A 22,565-nucleotide genomic window follows, 5' to 3' on the forward strand; every position below is an offset into this window, starting at 1 on the left:
TAAAATATCCCAATATCCAAACAAGTAAAACAGGGTCCTTATAGGGAAAAATGAAGTTATGTCCACATCAGTTTAAATAAGAATCCTGCTATGAATACTATGCACCATGAAAAATGGAAAGGATGACATGGTTGCATTTTTTGATTCTATTATTTATATTGATAGTGTCTTTAAGCTCATTTTTTTATTACTTGTAAACACAATCCTAAAATTTCTTTACCTTTTGGAAAATTTCTATTGATACATACAAGAAATTCAGTTTATCAATCAATCTTTGAGCCAGAAGTGTCTAAAAACAACAAAATAAACCAGAAGTAAATATGCCAATAGTGATGCCCGATACAAAATACTGCTCAATAAGACAGCAGCAGTCAGAGATGGTACATCCAACACCCATCACTGCATCTCAAAAAAAAATGTCAAGTTTTAATTAATTCTTTATTAATGTCTCATAGGAAAATAAGTTCTCTGCAACTAATCCCATCATGGATGAACCATGACCAGTAGGCTGCTGTCCACCAGTGCCAGGAGAGCAGTTAGGGGTTCAGTGTCTTGCTGAACAACAGTTCGACACATTAGGAGCTTGGAATCAAGACCAGGAATGTCCGGTTCCAAAGACAATTTCTCTACCTCCTGCGCTATGCAACCCCCTATTATCATACAGCTTGTATTTATTAGTCAATCAGAAAATATATATTTACAGAAGAAATGTATCAGATATTTAGAGATTATGCTGTCACTAGTACTTCAGAGGCACTTCTTAATGCAGCATGTGGGACAATTCCAGGATGAGATCATTATGGCTACGTGGTGTGTCTCCTTGCTGTTTCTGAAGTACTCTGCAAAACCCTGGCTTCCATATTGCACTTTTTATAATTACTATTATCCAGAACATCTCACACATGACAAACTGAAACACTTGAAAACATATAAATACTTGGAAAGGTCAAGGCTCTATTGTCCACTTTATTTTAAATGATGAAACAGTTTTTTTAATCTATAAAATTTGTGGAACATCATTCCGTATCCTTCAAGTAAAGCTGGTTAGAACTCCCAGGATTCCATCCACTTCAAGCCAGCCATGGAGCTGCCAGGCTCATGTGCCAGGGGTCCCGTCATGCCAAAGGCCAATGGGTGGAACAGATAGAAACTGAGAGAGACAATAATGTCTATTAAGGACATACAGTATGTTTAAACAGGGAATAGAAGAATTTCAGTAATGTCATACTAATCACACCTGTAAAGAATACTTAACACAAGGAGCACCGGACCAACTCTCTGCAGCCAGTCACAATAGGGTGTATGGAAGAAGAGGTCAGCACTCCGAAATAAGATGTCCAATGTGATTCCTATGACATTTTTTTTTTTTAATAATTTTCAACACAAAAGGCATGTCTTAAATAATCTTTAGGACTACATAAAACTTTCCAGGATATTACGATTTTTGTTTTAGTTTCAACTGTTTTTTTGACTGCAAAATCAGGCCAGGCTATATTTTTACAGGACATATGGGAACCCCTGTAGTGGGATAAACTACCTGTCAGCATGCTACTGAAGAGCATGGCAGGGAAGTAATGATGGTAGTAAAGGACACGTCCCATAGTGTAGAAAGGTATGTAGTGCAGCAGCCAACCAAGAAATACAAGTCCTCCTCCTCTTATAAGCAAAGAGCAATGTTCTGGAAAGCAAGAGAAGTATATTAAAATAACAAAGTCTGTAATCAGACATTCACTGTTGATTATGCTACCTCTTCTCTTTTGGGCCAGTGAAACACCTCTTTGAAGGGATATTGATGCTACTGCAACCATGATGAAATACAACCCCAAACAGGCTAGATTCAGCCACCAGACCACCTAAGCAAGAGAATTCAATTGAAAAAAAACAATGACATACAGAAATTAGCCAAATGTGAGACAGACTTACAGGGTTCCCCAGGAGGTAAACGCGATACTCCGTTTCATTCACTCCAGAAAATCTCAGTCCCTTCCAAACAAAAATATATATTTTTAAAGTTAGTTGGGTATTTAATTGTAATTAAATCAATCAACCAATTCATTTTAATTTAGTCTTTCATATAACTCATGAAAACATACCTGATAATTGATAGGCCAGTGCCACGGTTTAGATGTCATTTCATTGTCTTTGGGCTTTAAACCACTGTTGCCCTTGGAAGATAAGTTTGTCATTATGAATCAATGTGTTGGTATGATATTGACTTACATCTGTTGTAAAAGTTACTTACTCTTATCATTACAATGTGAGACTCCCATAGGATCTCAAGAAAATGCGGCTTTAGCATAGACAGGCTAATGTTGGGCACTGTCAGAAGGTAAAAGGAGAACATATATGATAGTCAATGCTTGACATGGATTGGATTAATATCAGAATTGTCAATTTGTATCATACATTTGGGATTGACATGATCTTCAATGTTCCATTGAGAGTTTGGGGTCTCCTTCAAGTAGGGGCTGCAGGTCACCTCCACCTGCTCCCAGCCCCTGGGTACAAACAAGACCAGCAGTCAGCTATGAACTTACTGTCTCGCCAAACAGCACTGATAGGCCAGAGTAGCTTCTTACCACTTGGGAAGAGTCTTTCCAGAAGAGTAAAGCACACAGCCAGTAGCTTGATGCAGAAATCGGACTTTGCTTCGAAGCACTTTTACCAGGTCACCCTTGCGACCCCCACACACCTCAACTTGCCAAAGGTCATTGATGTCTCCTGTACCATTCTTAAAACAGGTGGAAGACAAAGGCCTTTTAAGGATGTACAAGGACACAGTTGGTAATTAAGAATATACAATGTTTAAAGATTTGACATTTTTATTTATTTTAAGTGTATTTTTATTTTTGGAAAAATGAGCTTCAAATAAGGATGGCTATTTGTATTGACATTTTCACATGCTTTAATTGGTAGTTTCGATTGTGGGCTTACTCACAATGCCATATCCTGTAACCTGGAAGTGTTTCTTAGTAAGAGGGGCCTCATGAAGGTGACTGTGAAGGTTACGAGTTGTTCTAAAGGAGTCAGGATAAATGAAGTCACATTTTAGAAGACAGCTCAGTCAATATTACAAGAAAAATATATAACAAGCAAGGTTTATGAACAACTTTACTTATCCCGAAGGAAATTGTTGAAATTGTTATGAATGTGATTTCGCTTAAATGCTGGGCCTCTTCACAGTACTTACTCTTTGTGCTCTAATCGGATAATATCACCATGGCGAACCAGATCAGGGGCTCCAGATTGAGCTTTTTAAGATAAATAGTTGACATTTAAAAGGTCACACATAACATTAATATGATTTGATATGATTAGAATGCATTTCTAAATAATTACTCAACCCTCACAATTATTTTCACTCTCTCTGTGAACTAGCCACAAGTTGTTGTAGTCTTTGTGCAAGTATGCGGTCACCTGGAAACACACAATAAGCCAAACAGTTGATATAAAGACATTAGGGAAAAAAAGGTTTGAATACATTTAATTTATTCAGTCATTCTGTTGCCTGACCTGCTGCTGCTTGGTTCCCACGCCTTCTGGATATAGGTGCCAATGAGAGTGCAAATATCCTCCGGCAATACGCAGATTTTTTACAGTGATGGTGGAGCCATAAGCCAGGTCTACAGCAAAAGAGCAGTCTCCTTTATACAGGGTTTACACAATGTAAATCAGTGCGGTCATAAAAATGTTAATTGCATTTTACAAGTATCTGATCCACAGAGATATGAATGAAAATAACCAAATTCATTTTTTTACAAGCCGTTTCTTTTGTTGCAATTATTGCATGCAGCCTGCTTAATGAGTTTAATGAGGGAAAAGCTGATATTTTCCCAGCAGTCTAATGGCAATAATAATACATTGTGATCATGAATTAATGCATATTCATAATTCGACACTTTTTAGCGATTATATCACATTGTGAGCAACTTTTTCGAAGAAACTGTCTTCATCTAAGTTTCATTCAACACCCAGCAGCAGGGTGGCAAACATCTACAAAACCACAGCATCCAATTCTTGATGACTAGGTATTTAAGAAGTGCTACTGTAGGACACAAACTTTTTTTATGCCACAGAGCTTTGAATGGTGTAAAAAGTTAATTAAATTACAATTAAAAAAATCAGCAGCCATTACCATAAAGCTGCTGAACTTCACAATTTAATGCTTTGTGTCTAGATGCAGCCTGGTGTCTAGGCTGTCTTTTACTATAAGTATCTCAAGGTTTTCGAAGAGTGGCTAAGACCTTTACATAAATATGAAAAATTGAAATAGTAATACGAACCATAAGGGTGAATTGTGATACTAGTAATCTTTTCAATGCAGCGCTCATTCACAAGAAATAACCACATTTATTGGAAAATATTTTTGGGAAACATTAAGTAAAGCAGCATGATGTTCCGGTAACAGTAAATACTGAAACTTGGTATATAAAAAAAAAGGACAGCCTTTAATAATAGACCACTAATACTTAACTTCAATTTGTGAAGACAGTAAATTGTAAGCAAAACTTTATGTCTGGTTTTCATCAGGAAATGATGCCTCAGTCTCTCTGTGAACCCCTTCTCCCTGTTCTTAATAGTGCTATAGTAAACACAGCTGTAATCCCAGCTGTTGTTTTATTCACACATGTCTCACACATGTCTCAAACTCACATTCAGGCATGGATGCATTATATAGATTGTTCCCGATTAAGCGGGACTGGAAGGCAGAACTGAAGAAACCATCTCCTGGCCCACTGTAGGAGAGAGGGAACAATCATGAGAATTCCAATAATGCAGTGAATGTTTTACGCCAAATATTCTGCAAGCGTAGCAGTGACAATCATGTCACACTGCACCCAAAAGAACCTACCCACCTTTTGTTGAGAACAACAAAGTGAACTGCAAATGTTGTACTATAGAGGAATAGAGGGAGTAGGATGAGTGCAATAACACGAGCCACAAAGTGCTTTGCTATGTCCACCTGAAGGAGAAAAAGCAAAAACAGGATGAAATGTAATTCTTCACTTTGAACTACAAAAAACACATAATTATGGTAAGGACTGTTATTTACCAATGATAGACTTAGGTCTCCGAATAGTCTCCAGAGGTCTGAAACTGTGTTCAGCCCCACCAGGAGGATGACAAATAAACCCACAAATTTTACTCCCAAAGCTCCAGCCAAATTTATCCCAGTGAGTACCATCCACATCCACCAGGGTGCAGTAAATGGTCTGAAAACCAGAGACAGAAACTTAAAATTGAAGGATCATTCATTCTTCAAAAACAAAAATGTAAGATAAACTGTATGTTAGCAGTCTACCCATAAGACTTATGCATAGTGAGCTTCTTCATTTTTTCCTTTCAGCTATTCTCTTCAGGGGTTGGCACAGCCAATCACATTCCTCTGTCTTAGAGGGAGGATGACCATTGGCTGATATTAAAAACAAAATCTACCTTTTTTTTGACCAATCTATTGTGCAGGTCCATCAGGCTGCTTAGCTTGGCACCTATGATTTTGCCACTGACCTTTACTATTTTGGCAAATGTGGTTTTGTCCTTGATGGTCAAATTTCCATACCAGCATATCATAGAAAAAGATAAAACATATTCAACGTATGATTTACAAAATGGTCTGATAATGGTTTTATCCACATTGGATTTTACCATTTTGCAGACACAGAAGAGTTGGTGTTGGACTTTCTTGCAGATATTCTCCATGTTAAGTATCAGAATAAGCAGAGTTCTTCTATCTTTTAGTTTAGTTTAGTTCAATCTAAAACATCTTAATGCAGATATAATTACAGATGTTGAGTATGATGTGAAAATATTTCACCCTGCTTGAAACAATTAGCCTAAACTTCCATCAGTCCACTACAAACGATGTTCCAGTGTGGTAACAGTTCCTGGCTTCAATATTGTGTCCTGTGTTTTGAGCAGGGATAAGGGCACAGGATGTTTGTGTTCAATGGATAATTATGCAGTTGGCTGCCAGATTTAGAAGTAAGACAAATTCACTCATTCATATTAAAAATTCAACAGTCTTTCACAACACAAATGTGTATACTTATAGCCCCCTGCTAATCAGTTAGGCAAAGAAGAAAATGTATTAAAGAACAATATAGAAACATCCTCATGATATTCTACCTGTATTTCTGCTTGTTGAACTTGACCATACTCAGCACTGCAGCCATGATGAAGAACATGAGTATTGGGTCCAACAGTATGTATTGGGAAATAGTTATGCAGCCAGTGTCTGTGAGGAAAATATAATCAAGCATGGACTTAACTCCTCTCAGCATACTGTTAAGACATAATGTGTATGTTGTTGTTACAAGTTTAAATTATTAAACTTACAGATATATTTCTTAGCAGTCAAAATACTGTTTTACTAGTAATAGTGTAAGCTGAATTTTCAAATTATAATTTGAAATTGACAAACAGCAGATTCAAAATTTAGTCCTGAAAGACCTTAGTATGTGTAATTTCTGTCCGATGTATTTCCCCATTATAGTGGGCCTGAAACTGGGATAACTAGAACATCAACGTGGAACATTACTCACCAAATATTAACAGAACTGCACTGATGAGAGCAGCAGTGTTAGACTGAGACAAATCCAACACGATGAGGAAGGCAAACATGGGAAGAAAGGAGCCTAGTGCTGCACAGAACTGGAGGGCAAAGTAACAGAACAGATGCAACAACTGTCATATATCTTGTTCTTAACATCACGTTACAAAGCTACATTGATAATGCACCTTAGAAATTAGCAATTCACCGATATAAATTCATATTCTCACTTAATTATACTATTACATAATAGACCCACGAACCACCAAGAAGTTTCTTGATACAACTGCAAAAATTGCCTTGGAACTTAAAAACAGCAGGAAATTAATGAAAGGTACAACTAAAAAAATGCAAGACGGTTATCAGTTACATTAAAATCATCAGGGAATAATTTGAGAACAAAGAAAATTAGAAAACAGTCTTGACTAGAATTCTGTATCTGAAAGTGAAATCGGCGATGCTGTATTACATTTTAGTAGTGAAAGCATTGAATGCACATTTCAGTCAAATCGTAAGGAAGCAATTTTATATTATGCTAAAGACATTCTCAGTTCGTGTTGCAGCTGATATGCATTTTCCCCCATAACTAGCTGATACTTTTACATACACTTTATGTACAATAGTAGAGGGAGAGCAAGTCATTACACCTACAGGAACTCTTGAGATATGCCATTTTAAATCCAATGGTCCACTTGTGGGTAAATCTTATCACACTGATTTCAAAGTGTACATTTTTGACCATTAATATTTTAGAGCATTTATAAGATGACGCAATGATTTATTTTGAGAGGGCCTGGCTTTCATATTTGTTCAAGATCAGGGGTTCCCAAAGTGGGGGTCATGAGATCATTTTTAAATGCTCTTGAAGATACCACAGAGGTGTTGGAAGTATCATGGTAAACATCAATATTACACACACATCTGTGTACACCAGTAGATTTCCTCCTAACAGCTCAAATAACACCACATTGGATCCCACCACCACTAATTTTCAAGATCCATCCATCTTCTGCCCCTGCACTCAGGGTTGCGGGGGATGCTGGAGCCTGTCCCAGCTGTCATTGGGCAAGAGGTGGGGTACACCTTGGACTGATAGACAGACAATCCCAGTGCCACCAATAAAGATAGGCAACATGCACTCACTCACTCATTCGGGGCAACTTTCCCATTTTTTCCCAATTAACCTGCTGCATGTTTTTGGAAAGAGGGAGGAGACCCGAGAACCCGGAGGAAAGCCACGCAGACACGGGAAGAACATGCAAACTCCAAACAGAAAGGTCCCCTTGTCGAAATCGAATGAGGGTTGTGCTGTGAGGCCTAAATGCCAACCAGTCCACCACCAGGCCGCCCTAATTTTAATTCTATTTTTTATTTGATGAATTGGTTAATACCGACCAAAGACAAGGCAGAGAGGCCAGAGAAGGCAGCAAAGAAGAGAAGAGAACCGCCTTCACATGGACCTGTAATGGCAACTGGACTAGAGTTTCTTCACAATGTCAATTCATCCCTCATCTGAGAGGCCTCTTCTGTTCTAATGACCTGGGGGGAGTTTCTAAATATACAGTATCTGCCGGGGTTTTGGGCAGGTCTAGGTTATGGTGGCTTGTTATGTAAATGTAAGAGTTGATTGACAGTCTAAGGGTGTTGTTATGCTAATGGAGGTGTTGTTCGTTGGGGAAAAAAGAGCAACTTTTGTGGGATTACCTGGATTGGAAAGGTAAAGCTAAACAAAGGAAACCTGTTGGATCACGTGAACTGAGGCTCATTTGGAAGTTACCAGGAGGGCTCTTATCCTATTACAAATCACACGTTTCTTTCACAGTTGATGTAAATGCACACAGCGTTGTGCTGGACATCACATATCTGTAGCAGTGGGTGAGAATGAAACACACAAATTCACCGATTACCATGTGTGCCCTGATCATTTTGTACATATAGTTAGTTGGGCAACAGAGGCAATTGTTCTGGTTGTCATCTAACTCAGCATTGCATTCGGTATTTTTAAGATTTGAAAATGGGTTCTATTGTGGAGCGCAACATACCCCTCTCATCCCCCAGTAGTTGTGACGTTCATATGGGTCACCCGGTTTGGTGAAAGGAAAGGTGCCATCATAGCTGGTCATGTAACCTGCAAGACCGATCAGCATCTAGAAGAAAATAAGGTCACAAATACCCATCAGATTATGTGCGGATTAGAAATAATTGGACTGTATGATACAACAACTTGCTATCTCACTTTCCCCAGAGGTGGGTGGACATCAAAAAAGAAGGTTCTGTTGATATAGTAGCTTCCCATCTTTCCGAAGTGCGTCTCATCCCAGCTGGAAAACAGATCCACTGACGATTGCTGTATTCAAAAATCATTGCTGCACCCAGAACTCATTCACTCACCATACGTGAGGAGGCTCTGTTATTTTGTAGAAACGTGTGGAGACAGACAGGCCAACCACCACCAGCAGCAGTAGCAGTTTGGAGGTGGGTTCATGACTGGAGCTCCACTCAGCGGCTGTCCCATTGAAAATCTTCCTGTCGCCCCCCGACTGGTCCCGGTCACTTAGATTCTGACCGTCTCTCCTTGAAGGAGCGTTTGGGTTCCTGGGGGCCTGCCTCTCTTCATGCTTGCGCACGATTTTTCTGTTCCGTAGTTCGGAAGTATTCCTTGCATTGCTGCCTTGTGCGTTACCTCGCTCCTTTTCCATTAGGAAATGAAATCCGTCAGAGAAAGTCCATTCCCACTCACGAGCAAGAGGAGATCAGCAAAGAAACTAACTTGATTAATAGTGGATAATAAACCTAGCTACGTGCAAGGCACACTATCTACACCAGCAAAGATGTTTACGAGACTGAACATAGACGAGCCATCTATTGTTACGAAGAGTTTAAAAGAAGTGTTGGAACACTTGTTATTCTGCTACAAGTCACACAAAACGGACACAGTAAATGTTTTTTCGATGTAAAAAAAAGGGTGACTTGCGGCATTGTAGCCGGGCTGGACATTTTAGCAACTGAAATACTTCACCCAGTTAGCTCCACTCGATCCATTCGACCGGTGGTGCAGTTTTAAAATTATAATGTAATACAGAAGAAAATACGCGTTAAATTGGTATTGGTTATAGTTTAGGAAAGCCAACACGAGAGTACCCTTAAGGTATTGAAACACTAACTGACCGTGGTGGTTTCTGGAATCTGTATTCCATTTTTTCTCATGTAGTAGGGAGATAAAGTAGAGATCGTAAGACTGGACACAATATCCCAGAGTCCTCTAGCAACTGTTCGTCATCCCCTGGTAACCAATGAACAAGGGCGATAAAAAAGATTGTTATATTAACTTTGTCCACTAGAGGACATTATAATATAACATTGGTCATATATGCGCTCAATGTGTTTATTACGAGTGCTATCATTGAAAAACGGGGAGTCGTGATTATAACCTGAGATATGGCCTCCTCTCAGTTCCTGCCTTAGTTTTCCTACTCGTAATTAATTAGGAAACAGGCTATAAACCTCGTTAGAACTGTTATGTAACATACTGCACCAGACATACAGTGGAAATAACAGAATATTTTCGGACTTTGCAAGCTCAAGTCACACTGTAATCAAAATCATTATTTGCTCACTGTTTTTTTTTTCCATTTACAATAAACAATGTGACAGCTTGCCTCTTATCGTTTATTTCCAAACTCTCACATCAGTTAAAGGTATGCTTTTTTTACTTTTGAAATAAACAGTTGGTTCTGTTGCAATCTGTGGCAAATATGGGCTCGAATGAGCTTAAAAAGCATAAAAACAGAGATGGGGATAATTTAAGAGAGTGGGGCAAAACACAGTGCACCATAATATTCATGACACACCACAATTCCCAGAACAGAAGAGGGGAGCAAATATTTTCACCTCAACAATAAATTGTTTCTAGTGTGTTTTCAATGTCACAGCAATATTACACAGAAAACTTGACAGCTACTTCGAGGGAAATTGCAGAGGACAGGCACAGCTCCCTCTCCTGGAGGGACCTCCCATAAAATCAAAAAGGGAATCGAAACTGTCCAGTGTGCTATTTTAGTCTCTCCTTGAGCTTATATGAAGATCCACAGTTTCAACAAGGTTTTCTAAGTTTGTTCTAGATACACCAGATCCCTCATCTAAAATCAGTATAAGACAATATGCTACAGAATATTGTGGGAGAAAACAAAGGGGTACTTTATACCTTTGATTTTTTTGCTAATTTGAGGTTTCTCTTGCAGGGAGATAGACCCATACTCTCCTGCAGGCCTGTTTTGCAGTGTTATAGGTTCTTTACAAGTTCCATTGTGCTCTCTCACTTGTACCGCAAGCCTCCAAAGTTAATGACATAAATAAAGCAATACACATAAAAAAAAACATATTTCTTGGTGTTTAATGCAATATCTACTTGTTTACCCAATCACAGGCAGCAAAAGATGGACCTTTTAAATAGCATCGTCTGAGCAAATTGCAAGAGAATCCACCCAGATCATCGAGGAGATTTAGATTTTTTACAATTTTATTTTCATGACTGATGGTGATAACAGTCAAGAGGTAAACAAAACAAAAGAACAATCATTTGCATGACCACAGGTTTTTGATAGGTGTTCAATAATCGACCAAACATTAGACTTCCCGTCTGTTTCAGATGATCAGAGCAGCACCATTAAGTACAGTGGAGAGCAAATGGAAACATTTGTAAAGGTGATGTTTGTTGTTAGTTACTGTGTGCAAACATCATTCTGGAAAGACAGAAGTGGATATTTTACATTTTTGTGCTCCAATAATTGTTGAAGAATTGTTCATTTTATTAAAAAATTATGCCAGTATTTTATTAAGTCTAAGGATGTAAAAGTATGCCTGGAGATTCAATTACACAAACCAAATACCTATTCTGATGCTTGTCTATGATACATTCATAAGGATTTAACAGAGGCTAAAAGAAATAATGTTCACAAATACTAATATTTTACCAAAGAGTAGTAACATACAGAAGTTGGTGCTTGAATTTCAAAAGCATTGTCTTTGTAATGAACTTGAATAGACAAATGTCTGTGATAAGAACAGTGCTGCCACTTCCAAAAAATAAATTTCATTGTCTGCTCCACAGGGCAGGGTAAACACACAGTTCTGGTACAGTGTCAGCCATTCTCCTCATACATAAAAAGATATGCTTTAAAAAACACATTTTTACAGACACGTATGAATCTACAAAGCTATAATGGCAGATTTTTTTCTTTAGATTTTATGTTTAATGTCAAACAAATTATTGGCTGTGCTATAATGCATTCAGAGAATATGTAACAAAAATAATACATTGTACTAGAGCTGTACAAAATGTACCAAACCTCTCCAACAAAGCCTTTGTCTTTACACACATTCAGAGATACACACAGGGGAAGGATTTGATGGAAAATCTGGGATCAACTTCTGCTACAGTTGAATGAACAGTTGTTTAGCTAGCGTGAACACTGGTTAATAAAACCAACCACCTACTTTAAGTAGCTATGTTTGTTTGTGGAATATGGAATATGGTTGGAATATGGTGCTGTGCCAGTTCTGATGATGTCCTGGTACGAGCTGATTTTTTAAGGGTGTAAGATTAATTAATATGTTATAATAACTGGGTCTGTCAACTTCATTAATGAGTTTTTAACCAAGGCGTGGCAAAAGCTGCAATATGTTGTGTTAAACAGAGGATAGTCGGCAATATCTATTGCACCTTTTACAAAACATTATATAATCTCATCATCATATACATCTATGGTATTTCCATGTTCTGACAAGAACCTTGATTGTGAACGTTTTCAGCTGAACTGTCACTCAGCTCTTGGTCTGGGAATAGTATTACTTGGTTCTCCGCTCAAAATAAATCTTATAGGGTACAGGGTGTCTGGAAAATATATATTTTTCTTTATTTCAATGCCATCATTTTTTTTGTTATTTGGTCCATGACCAAAAACGTAATTTAATTAGCATATTAGAATATAGATAAATTGCAAAGTTTGTGTAACAACACCGGGAAAGGGTTTTTGAATGACAGCATGTTGATGGTAGGTGTGTTTGAACTAAAAGGATTAAAAGGATCACCCCGAACACTGTTAGTGAAGTCAATGGTCAGGATAAAAAAATGAGGAAACATGTTTCCCCTCTGAAATAGGTTGGTTGCTTAAAGGCCCATCATGTGAATGAAATAAATAAACACAACAAAAAAAAATAACAGAAAATGAAGTGTAAAATATATCTGCATACCAAGTTGCCTGGGGTTACTATATTAGAGAGCTCAGTCCACAAAAACCCTTTAAGGCAGATGTATGTCAGGTGAAATATTAATTCCAATGTAATTACTTCATTCACTGCACAATTAATTCCTGGTGTATGAGGGGATGTTTTTGTCTTCTTCGCGGCCTGCAAGCGTGTGCTTTTGCATATCTGTGCATTGTGTGTAGGGAAACCAGTTTGGACGTTTCAATATTACTGTAAGAGGTTTAATGCCCGGCCCCAGAGAGAGGGGCATGGGTTAAGGGGATCTTCAGAGAAGCAAAAGGAACTGGCGTTCAGCAGTCACTATCAGTTTCCAGCCTCTCTGAACTCAGACTCTGGGATGGCCGGGATGCATTTGTGTGGCTTAGCTGAGGCCACAAAGCCGGGTAGACAGGAGCATTTGTAGGATCCCTCTGTATTGCTGCACTCTCCGTTCTGACACAAGGGCACCTTGTCGCTAATATCCTCACACTCGTTTATGTCTGCAGGACACAGAGACATGAGTTAGTCAAAGCTTGGAATTTCACAGCCAGAAAAGGTACTTGTGCCACATCTGCTGCCGAGTGGTCAGTCTCAATATCTGCGTCTTCTTTTTCTACTTTAGGTTTATCCCTTCAGGGTCGCCACAGCAAATCAACCTCCTCTATCTAGCGCTATTCTTTCTATCCTCCTCTTTCGTCTGTGCAGTTTCCCATAATTTTTCACTTTTTCAGGGTCAGAAAATAAATGGATTTACCCAAGTCTTGTATTAGAGTACAGGTTTGACATTCTTGTAACTGAGCTGTGTATTTACACTTAAATCTAATTTCAACTACACTATGCTTATTTGGCAGCATTACTTATTATACATTTGATATATTTGTCATACGATCTTTTATTTCATGTGTCTGTTGTTTAAATATTCTTCATTCATTTTCTTTTTTATTGTGTTACATTGATTTATGCAAAATACTCTATCTAAAAAAATTAAACACACAATGGTTCATTTACAATGATATGATAAATGAATGAATAACAATCTATGAGGAATAAGCATATCATTACAGTTAAACACACAATTCACATTTTCACAACTCATGAAAGAACTATAGAAATAACATAAATTGAATGCTACATGTTACAATAGAAAAGGAGTGTGAGAAAGTATTTAGTTATTCATTTGCACTCCTCAAATGCAGTGCCACTTTGTGAAACACAATACATTTCATGACAAGAATGTGACACAACATCCAAGGGCCCTGTTATTTTTGATACTTGTGGCAAATATTATTGATATGGCCTCTATATTTTTCCTAGTTACATTTCCAATTTGGGTTATTACTTGTGATCAAGCATTTTTGAAACTGAAGTATTTCCTCCTTTACATACAAGTATGTGATTTTTTGTCATCATGAATTTAACTAGATCACCAACATCAGCTAAAATCTGAGGCGTAAACAAGTAGTCCTTTCATCCAAAAAATGGAAAAACAAACATCGTCAGCTCTTTGAGTACCAGTAAGGTGCCATTAGCTGAAGAACTTAGAAAAATGAGCCTCCAATTTGTCATGAGATCTCAGCAATGAAAACATAATGCAAAGACCTTAGTACTTAGTACTACAAAATACAAGAGTCTATAATAAGCTATGTGTTTTTCACTCAGCATTAGATTATATTGCATGGTCACACATGGTGTATTTTTGATCAAACATGTCGTCATGTTGCGTGTTGGCTGGCTCAGACCCCAGCTTCAAATCCTGGCCACCTTGAACACTGCTTTGCTCACAGTGATGGCAAGATTAACAATACACTGGATAGTGTTTCCTATCGGCCTTCAAGTGAGATTGCCCCTTCCCTTTTAGAATGGGAGGTCTGATTGTCTTGTCATAGCGGTATGTCTCAAATGACCCTCAGTCATATGCTGATGGGGGAATGATAGTGGTGATATTTACAAAGGGAGGCATGGCATGAGCTGCAAGGCTCCCACATGTTTCTGCATTGTTAGAATTCATTCAGTTTCCTTGGGAAAACGTGTGGCCTTGGAACTGATAAGTCCGTATACAGACAGAAAATCACAATTATAGCATTTCATTACAACAAGACAATCTCAGTCTCTTACAAAACAAACAAAGCACACTTAAAAGATATAATAGCTGATGTAATACACCACTTGGCTATAATTCAAGGCTTTACTCTTGGCAGTATGCAGCTTTGGAATATTCAGACCAAAGGCTAACACACAATGTTTTTGGGAGTACACTGCTTTCATTAGATTCCCATAAAACATCACTTAATGCAAGTTTGTTAAATAAAGCTTCTCCTTAAGCCTGTTATTATGCTGCATGAAGAGTTACCTCACAGAAATAAATTCAATTCCTGGCTCCACAGACATGAAACATGAAGACGGAGTTCATTGCAGTTTGATTTCATCATTCAACACCACATTTTGAAACATGTATAAATAAGATGATTGCGTATTGATTCTCAGAAGACCCTGAACACTTAAAGTTGGAAAACAGCAACTACAGTCGCGACGGCAAGTAGAGTTGGAAAATTATAAATGAGACGTTAGAATGTGAACCCACCTATGCAAGCCATTTTGCTCAGGTCAAGTTCGTAACCGTCGAAGCAATCACAGGTGTAGCCTTCCCGTACACGTACGCAGCGACCATTTTCACAGCCGTTTAGGATTCCACATTCTTCTGCACGGAGGCCCTCAAAGCCTTCATAGCGTTCTGAAAGAAAAAATTAACATATAAGAGTAAACATTTTCTTTAAATAGATTTTCTTTATTTTGCAGGGTAGATGAGGTAATGTTTTTCATTTTGTTTGTCTGTCCATCTGTCTGACTTTGATGGGCTGACTGTCATTAAACTTCCTGGATGGGAACACCAGAATCACACTGCGATCACATAAACTTTATTTCACAAACATCGGGTGTTATGTTTCTTATGACAGGTTTATGAGAGAGCAGGATATTCAGGGAGAGAACTATGGGGACTTAACAGGGAGCAAAAACTCCTGTTTGTCATGATACTGTTGTGATAACAGTTACAATAATAGGCTATAAGCCAGATTGAAGAAATGTTCTCTCACTTGAATTCCTTACTCAGTATAAACTAATAAGTTAATCTATTATCAAAATCTTGAACCTCAGTCAGAGGGGCTGACTATACTGCTCTTCTTAAGCTTGGCTGACACTTCTGTTAATCTAAATTCTGCTTCATCTCATTATTTTCACACTTACTATATTCCTTTTTTATACTAATTTAAAAAAACATTGTTCATCTAGTGAGACAAATCTTATAAAACATTCAGAATATATATATACATATAAGTATCACAGTCATTTTCCATCTCAAGACTTGCAATATCACCTTTTCAACATAATGGAAGATTAATATCTTACTTTTTACTGGCCAGAAAGAAAAACAAGAATTGAAAACCTTTGAAAGGCCAGAATGAAAAAGGAAGAGCAGAATAACATTTGTCTGATTCTGGAAAGATAAGCTTAAAATGTGCTAAATGTATGAAATTCTGCATACACAAATTACATGTTTACAATGTCTAAACTACCTAATGCACTTCACATCCGTTGTTTCCCGGTAGTGCTTTGCTCCTTACACTTTGCGGCAGGAAGGTCTGTGACCACACATGTGAGGTCATCCCATTTGTGAAATTATAATGTGAGAGGCATGTTATTATTTATACAAAACCTTTTTGGTACCAGGTACGTTGAGGATTGGAATTTTGAAAAAAATTCAACAAGACATATAGAATGTAATCATTTCTCATGTCACTTTCAAGATATATGAAAGGCCATATTTTTAAGCGAGTTAATTTAGTACATTCAAGGACTTTTTAAAGATCTAAGGAAACCCATAGTACATCAGGATATATGAATTTAAAATGGGCAATGTTTAAACCTACCAGTGTAGGAATTCACTGGGCGTGGCTGGTGTTCTCTTGGCCGATGAATGGGGACACGGAAAGGGGGCTGACGAATGCTGTAGTCATTGTCATTGAACAGAGGAACACCCTCGGGAATGTCGTATGGCCCAGCGGGGTTGCCGTAGTTATCCCAGTACGGAGGCACAAAAGGCTCCACAGGATCCTCGGGGCCCTCAATACCATACTCGTAACCTGGCCGGTCCCGCAAACTGTCCGAACCACTTCTTCGGGGCAGGTTGCACATTATTGCATAATCCTCTGAAGACAGCAGTACACGGAGGAGTTAGTGTTGCATTGTGACTATTTGAATAAGGCTGGGGTATTTTATGAATGACCTCTTACCAGAGTCTCTCCTGGGACAAAAGGCGCACTGTCCACTCCAGGCATAGCCATACAAACAGCAACACTCAGTGTAAGTAGTTCTGCGGCCCTGGAGGGGCTCTGAACACATATTGTCTCCCTCCAGATGCTGCCAGCAGATATCCATATGAACATCGTGATTAGGCTCCACCGTTTCTGAAAGAAAAAGGTCAAGAATGGCTACCAAAATAAACACAATTTTTTATTTGCATTTCTGTATCCATAATTTGTGTCATCAGTGTTGTTTGAATGAGTGTGTTTTGTGTGTGCAACACACCCTCTGTTGTATTGGTGCCAATGCAGCGCCGTCGTGTGCTGTCCAGAACCAATGGAGGGCTGCAGAAACAGTTGAAAGACCCAGCCATGTTCACACACACTCCATCCACACAGGCATTTCCAAATTCACACTCATCATAATCTATAAAACACAAAAGCACACAGACATTACACTATGAAGAATCAAAGTGATGATTTATGTGAAAAAAACAGAACTAAAAGCAAAATAGATACCTAGATAAACAGAACTACTCTGTTATTTAGATATTTTTAGGTTTGGCCCTTGGGATGTTTTAGGATGGTGGTCAAGCGATGGTCCCATCAAAAACACATTTTATAAGCATATTAAATAACAACACAACTCAGTATACAGTTAGACCTATCATCATGGTAAACTTGGGGTTTACTTTTTTGCAGCTATGGTACAGTGGTAACAAATGAACCTGTTCATTCTTTTCATCATCTATGATGAAATTGGCAACTTGCAGATGTCAGATGCAATGCCTGTTTCCAAACCAATCAATGTCAAGAACATTGAGACACACACCATGATTGCAGTGATGACTGGATGGAGGTATGCCACCCAAATGAGTTTCGCATGCGCCACTGCAAGGTGTAACGGCCACCAACCAGACCACATATATATATACAAAATATGAACCCTGGGCTGTCCTTGGTCAATCAAGTTATGCATATCCCAAAAGAATAAGATAGGTTTATAATTACCAGGGAGTCTGGCTATTAAATTATAATCAAGCTCACAGATATCAAACAGTCTTCTTACCCACGCATTCAAGCCGAATGTTGTCATAGTAAAAGCCAGAGCGACAGTAGCAGGTGTAAGATGAGTAAAAATTTGAGCACTGTCCATTCTTACAAATGTCCGATCCAAACATTTCACACTCATTTGCATCTGCGGAAAGAGAGAGTGGGAGATACACATTGGTGTGACGAAAGTGCTAGAAACCTGCTGGCACTGTGCTTGAAAAGCCATTAAATTCTCTCAAAAGAAGCTGTTAAGAGATACTGAGATTACACTAATTAGTAAGGTATGCAGGCAGGTACTCTGTTAGGTCCTGGCAAGTTTTAGAGACACCCATTTAAAGGTGCTGAGTAATTATGCCTGGTATCTGGCATTAAATGTTGCCCTTAGTGAAAATAAAATGGGCTGGCAGTGTACCTTTTGGTGCCAATGTACAATTTTTGTACTTGGGGGAAGCTGTAAAAGCTTAGGGATGTCAATAAAATAAATGGATTTATGAAAGCACATAAACTCAAGTGGAAGTGTGCACAGCTCTAAATCCTAAACAATGTCTCCAGTGCATGGAAGGAACGAGAATTGAAATAAACAGAGAGAAGGTACTGGCAGATGAAATATTTATTAAGGGCAAAACATGTGCATTTGGAAGAAACATGCTTGTTGATATTCTTGACAATACCTATGTAAGTCCTCTGTTCACTGTGTGTGGAGGAGAGAGGCATGGGTAATAATCCACTACCATGAGGGCACAGCTGGTTATACTCATCTGAAAAAAAAAGTCATTCAGTAAAGAAAAACAAGATGAAAGAGAACTGTTAACAAATAACAGATTGCATCAAAATGTTCTGAATTGTCTTCAAACTTTATTTAGATAATAATCAGTATTTTATTGTACCTCTTCCTGGAACAGGACAGGGGTGAATCTCGCAGTTGTCTCCCCAACCAGCCCCTACAGTACAGCAGCACTCCTGTTTGGTAGTATTGCGTGACAAGACATTGTCACAAAAGTTGGCGTCATTCAAGTTATAGTAACACTCCTTTCTCTCATCACGTGAAGAAGATAAAGCAGGGGCTGGGGTCAGGATGGTATCTCCTGCAATCGAACACAGAGATAGACCTTAGATGCACAGTTAAAAGTGAAACTAGACTGTGGAGAATTGTCACACAGGAATAGTGTCAGCTATGCTTTGCTCTTCATCTTTTTGCTTGTCTGCAGCCCATCATGCAGGTAGCGCTTTACCCTTCTCTGGCAATGCTGAGACTGCTCATTTGTCTGGAGGCATGGGCTCACCCTTAAGCTACTGGCTTAGCCAAATGGAAACACTGGCATGTGAGTCAACACACCATTCACTTTCACATGATTGATTAACACACGTCAAAAGCAAACAGTGGAATGTGTCAAAAAGGTACACAGAGGCATAGCTGGGGTTTAGACACTAGGCTGGACAAAAAACATCCCCGCTGAGGGTGCACCGCTTAATAATGTAAATATGCTTAATCCCTGTACACATGCGGCTATCAAGCAGGAGATGTGATGATGTTATCATGACTCAGTGTGCTTAGTTTGCTATTCTGAATTACTGCTTTGGATATCCGTAATCTGTCTCCATAGGATAATGTTAGTATAGATGTGAGCAATTTGTCCATGGTGGTTATTTCTAATAGCCACACCTTACCCCTATTTGTCCTGGGGAAACTAGGTCTTTATTAACTAACCCTTAGTTTGACTTTCCTGGATGAGTTATTACTTCAGCTGTCTGCGGAACTAAATATTTGGATGCAATCCACCCAAACAAACCCCTCGTGTATAAACTAAATACAAATAGTGCAGTCAAAAGATACTCAGAGGGATGTGGAATAAATCATGTCCACTGCGTTGTCCTTGCTGTTTGGATAATGAGAGATGGCTCATTAAATCACTGAAAACTTTGTCTCCCAATGATGGGATGGAGAATTAAGTCCTGTAAGGCACAGAGAATGCTAGTCCTGCTCTATTACCCAGGGAGCGGCACTGGCTGGTGATGGGATCAAATTCCTCATTGTCGTTGGGGCAGATGCACAGGAAGCTGCCATCGAAGTTCTCACACAGGGCCTCCCCACACAGCGCCAAGCTCATCTCACACTCATTCACGTCTGAGAAAGACACGGGAGGAAAGGATGGGAAGTGCGTGAGGATCACGCACATACACAGAGGCATGCGCTCAACAGGGGTCATGTCTAGGTTACTGAATCATCTTGTTCCTGAAAGTAGTTTTCATACCCAGTTTAAGATTCACGTATTTCTTTGGAAACAGCCGAATACAATAAATTCGAAAAAGCAATCACTTTCAGTTTAAGGTCACTCAATCCAAGTGATATGACCTTTTGGAACAGATTGTTGCACATAGAAAATGGAGATCGTTACTTGGATTCCCTAAGCAAACATTTATTCAAAAAAGGGCCGTATATAGGGCCGTATATAATTTGCCTACTGATAGTCACGGTCCTTCTTATTTTCAATGTACCAGACTAAGCAAAATATTTTTGTCTGAAAGTTTGTTTTTTTACTTTGTTTTTGAAAGTTATGCGATAAGAGTTAACAGAAATAAGTGTAAATAGCTATGAAATTCCCCATGCATAAGCAAGAAATAACTAAAAACCAGCAGAAAATCTTGTAAGAAATGATTGACAAATTAAACTCGCAGTAAATCAAACTTGCAGTAAATCACTTACCAAGGATAATAAAAATGAAAATATTTAAGATTAAAGTATTTGTGATTGGGATTGATGTGTGTGCACTACGAACAGCATCTGGAGATAGTGGATAATCTGGTTTTAGAGCTTGTGACCCTGAGGCAAAGCAATACTTAGTTCTTAATTACCGAAATGTAAAATATCCTGGAATTCATCTTCCATGCCAAAGGTGTAGAGGCCTTTTTAAATGATGAATACTTGAAGTTAAGTTACTGACCGACACATTTGCTCAAGTCTCCAGGTGGGTTCGTGTAGCCTTGATCACACTGGCAGCGGAAAGAACCATCGGTGTTCTCGCAAAAGCCATGGCTCCCACAGATGGTTTCATTGACACACTCATCGATATCTGTTTAAGCCAGAGAGGGAAGTACAACATCAATATTTATGCATGTACGACAACACGATTGAACTTCACTCTTCTATCACAAACATGGTATTTTTGTAAAACAAAACAAACTACCATTCAGATCCAATAATATTTATTTTGTGCATAATCCATGATTATTGCCTCTCAGAGATGCAGAATATATCAGGCAATACCAGTTTTTAAATATAGACTTGAGTATTTCCGTGTTAGGACTTTTTCCGTACACATGTCACTCAATTCCAGATAGTATTTGTGCGTGCACGTTTGCAAGGGTGTGCTTGTGTGTATGCAGAGTGTGAGCATGTAAGAGAGACAGACTGGAGATGCACCTCAGTTTCATTGTACTGCACTTCCCACTGACAATTATTCTATTCTATTCTTTTCTATTCTATTCTGATGAAGTCATTTTTATGGCTGTACCTTATTGATTGAAAAGCTCATGTTGGTGAAGGCAAAACTTTTAAACTGCACCATACAATTAAAGCAGTAAGTTGGGGTGCTTTTTTAACCTTATGAGAACAAAATAAACCAAACAATGGTTAGTCAGGGTAGCATTAAAAATGTTTCAGTTGTTTGTCTTCCATAAACTTGATTAGACAAAAAAGTACACACAATAGATGGAGATGCTTTGCACTGGGATTTTTTTTCATACCCATGAAACACCTAATGGCCCCTGAGACTGATCTAGTGTCCTTGTCTATGAAAATCAATAGAGCTGTCAGATATTAAAAAGCACAAACACACTGTTGTTTCAGGATTAATAAACTAATCTCAAGCTTTGCATTACAAGTTTAGGTGCAAATTGGACATGTATGTTTGAAATATGTTATACCATTTGCAAACACTTTTTAAAAAGAAGGATTTGCTTCTCAACTTTTCTCCTCAAACTTTTGACCCACAATGCCTTGACATGCAGAGCAACGCAGAAAGACCAAACACTGATATCAGTGGATCATATTTTCCCAGAACAAACATAGTTTATTGTAACAGTTCAGAATTTTAACATAAAATCCTATCTTGGGCTTTTGTTGTCGCATTTGAAATGGATTAAAAGGAAAAAGAGAAAAATTGAAAGAAGGCCTCTGTTAATAAACACTGTCAGAGTCCTGTCAAATAAGGAGAAAAAAAACATTTTTTTTTAATTTTTTTTAATCTCATGAAACTACCATGTTGAAAGGGAGGATAATGAATTGATTTTAATACATCTTTCTTATAATTTATTTTTATCTTACATCACTTGATTCTGATGAAAACCCTGCTATTCAAGCAAGTACTAAAGACCACTGATGTTTAGCTAACAAATAATACATATGTTTATCGGAAATA

The 22,565-nt window shown here is 38.3% G+C and overlaps 2 protein-coding genes across 2 annotated transcripts in view; both read right to left on the minus strand.

The window, feature by feature from the left end:
* Positions 1 to 936: 936 nt before the first annotated feature.
* Positions 937 to 9,725, minus strand: pomt2 (protein-O-mannosyltransferase 2). The gene is made up of 21 exons (XM_086150700.1): positions 8,942 to 9,725; positions 8,787 to 8,871; positions 8,593 to 8,697; positions 6,543 to 6,651; positions 6,127 to 6,235; positions 5,054 to 5,213; positions 4,857 to 4,963; positions 4,654 to 4,736; positions 3,514 to 3,623; positions 3,351 to 3,417; positions 3,191 to 3,251; positions 2,939 to 3,017; positions 2,580 to 2,731; positions 2,407 to 2,498; positions 2,243 to 2,319; positions 2,094 to 2,165; positions 1,924 to 1,983; positions 1,748 to 1,853; positions 1,538 to 1,678; positions 1,238 to 1,349; positions 937 to 1,150 (listed from the first exon to the last, which is right to left on the minus strand). Exons 1-21 carry the CDS (start codon positions 9,247 to 9,249, stop codon positions 1,045 to 1,047), a joined length of 2,301 nt encoding a protein of 766 aa, XP_086006826.1. The 5' UTR covers positions 9,250 to 9,725; the 3' UTR covers positions 937 to 1,044.
* A 1,630-nt stretch (positions 9,726 to 11,355) lies between these two features.
* Positions 11,356 to 22,565, minus strand: part of LOC147237450 (latent-transforming growth factor beta-binding protein 2-like) — a 102,414-nt gene continuing 91,204 nt past the window's right edge. Inside the window, exons 32-41 of the mRNA XM_086149169.1 lie at positions 21,090 to 21,218; positions 20,138 to 20,272; positions 19,035 to 19,232; positions 18,819 to 18,905; positions 18,164 to 18,292; positions 17,381 to 17,521; positions 17,086 to 17,259; positions 16,723 to 17,001; positions 15,378 to 15,527; positions 11,356 to 13,296 (exon numbers count right to left, since the gene is read on the minus strand). Of these exons, the coding sequence (XP_086005295.1) occupies positions 13,121 to 13,296; positions 15,378 to 15,527; positions 16,723 to 17,001; positions 17,086 to 17,259; positions 17,381 to 17,521; positions 18,164 to 18,292; positions 18,819 to 18,905; positions 19,035 to 19,232; positions 20,138 to 20,272; positions 21,090 to 21,218 (1,598 nt within the window). The 3' untranslated portion in view covers positions 11,356 to 13,120. The remainder of the gene's footprint in view (positions 13,297 to 15,377; positions 15,528 to 16,722; positions 17,002 to 17,085; positions 17,260 to 17,380; positions 17,522 to 18,163; positions 18,293 to 18,818; positions 18,906 to 19,034; positions 19,233 to 20,137; positions 20,273 to 21,089; positions 21,219 to 22,565) is intronic.

Source organism: Fistularia commersonii, chromosome 1 (genome assembly GCF_037954325.1).
Source record: "Fistularia commersonii isolate RoL2024-O1a breed Wild chromosome 1, RoL_Fcom_v1.0, whole genome shotgun sequence".
Classification (NCBI taxonomy): Eukaryota; Metazoa; Chordata; class Actinopteri; order Syngnathiformes; family Fistulariidae; genus Fistularia; species Fistularia commersonii.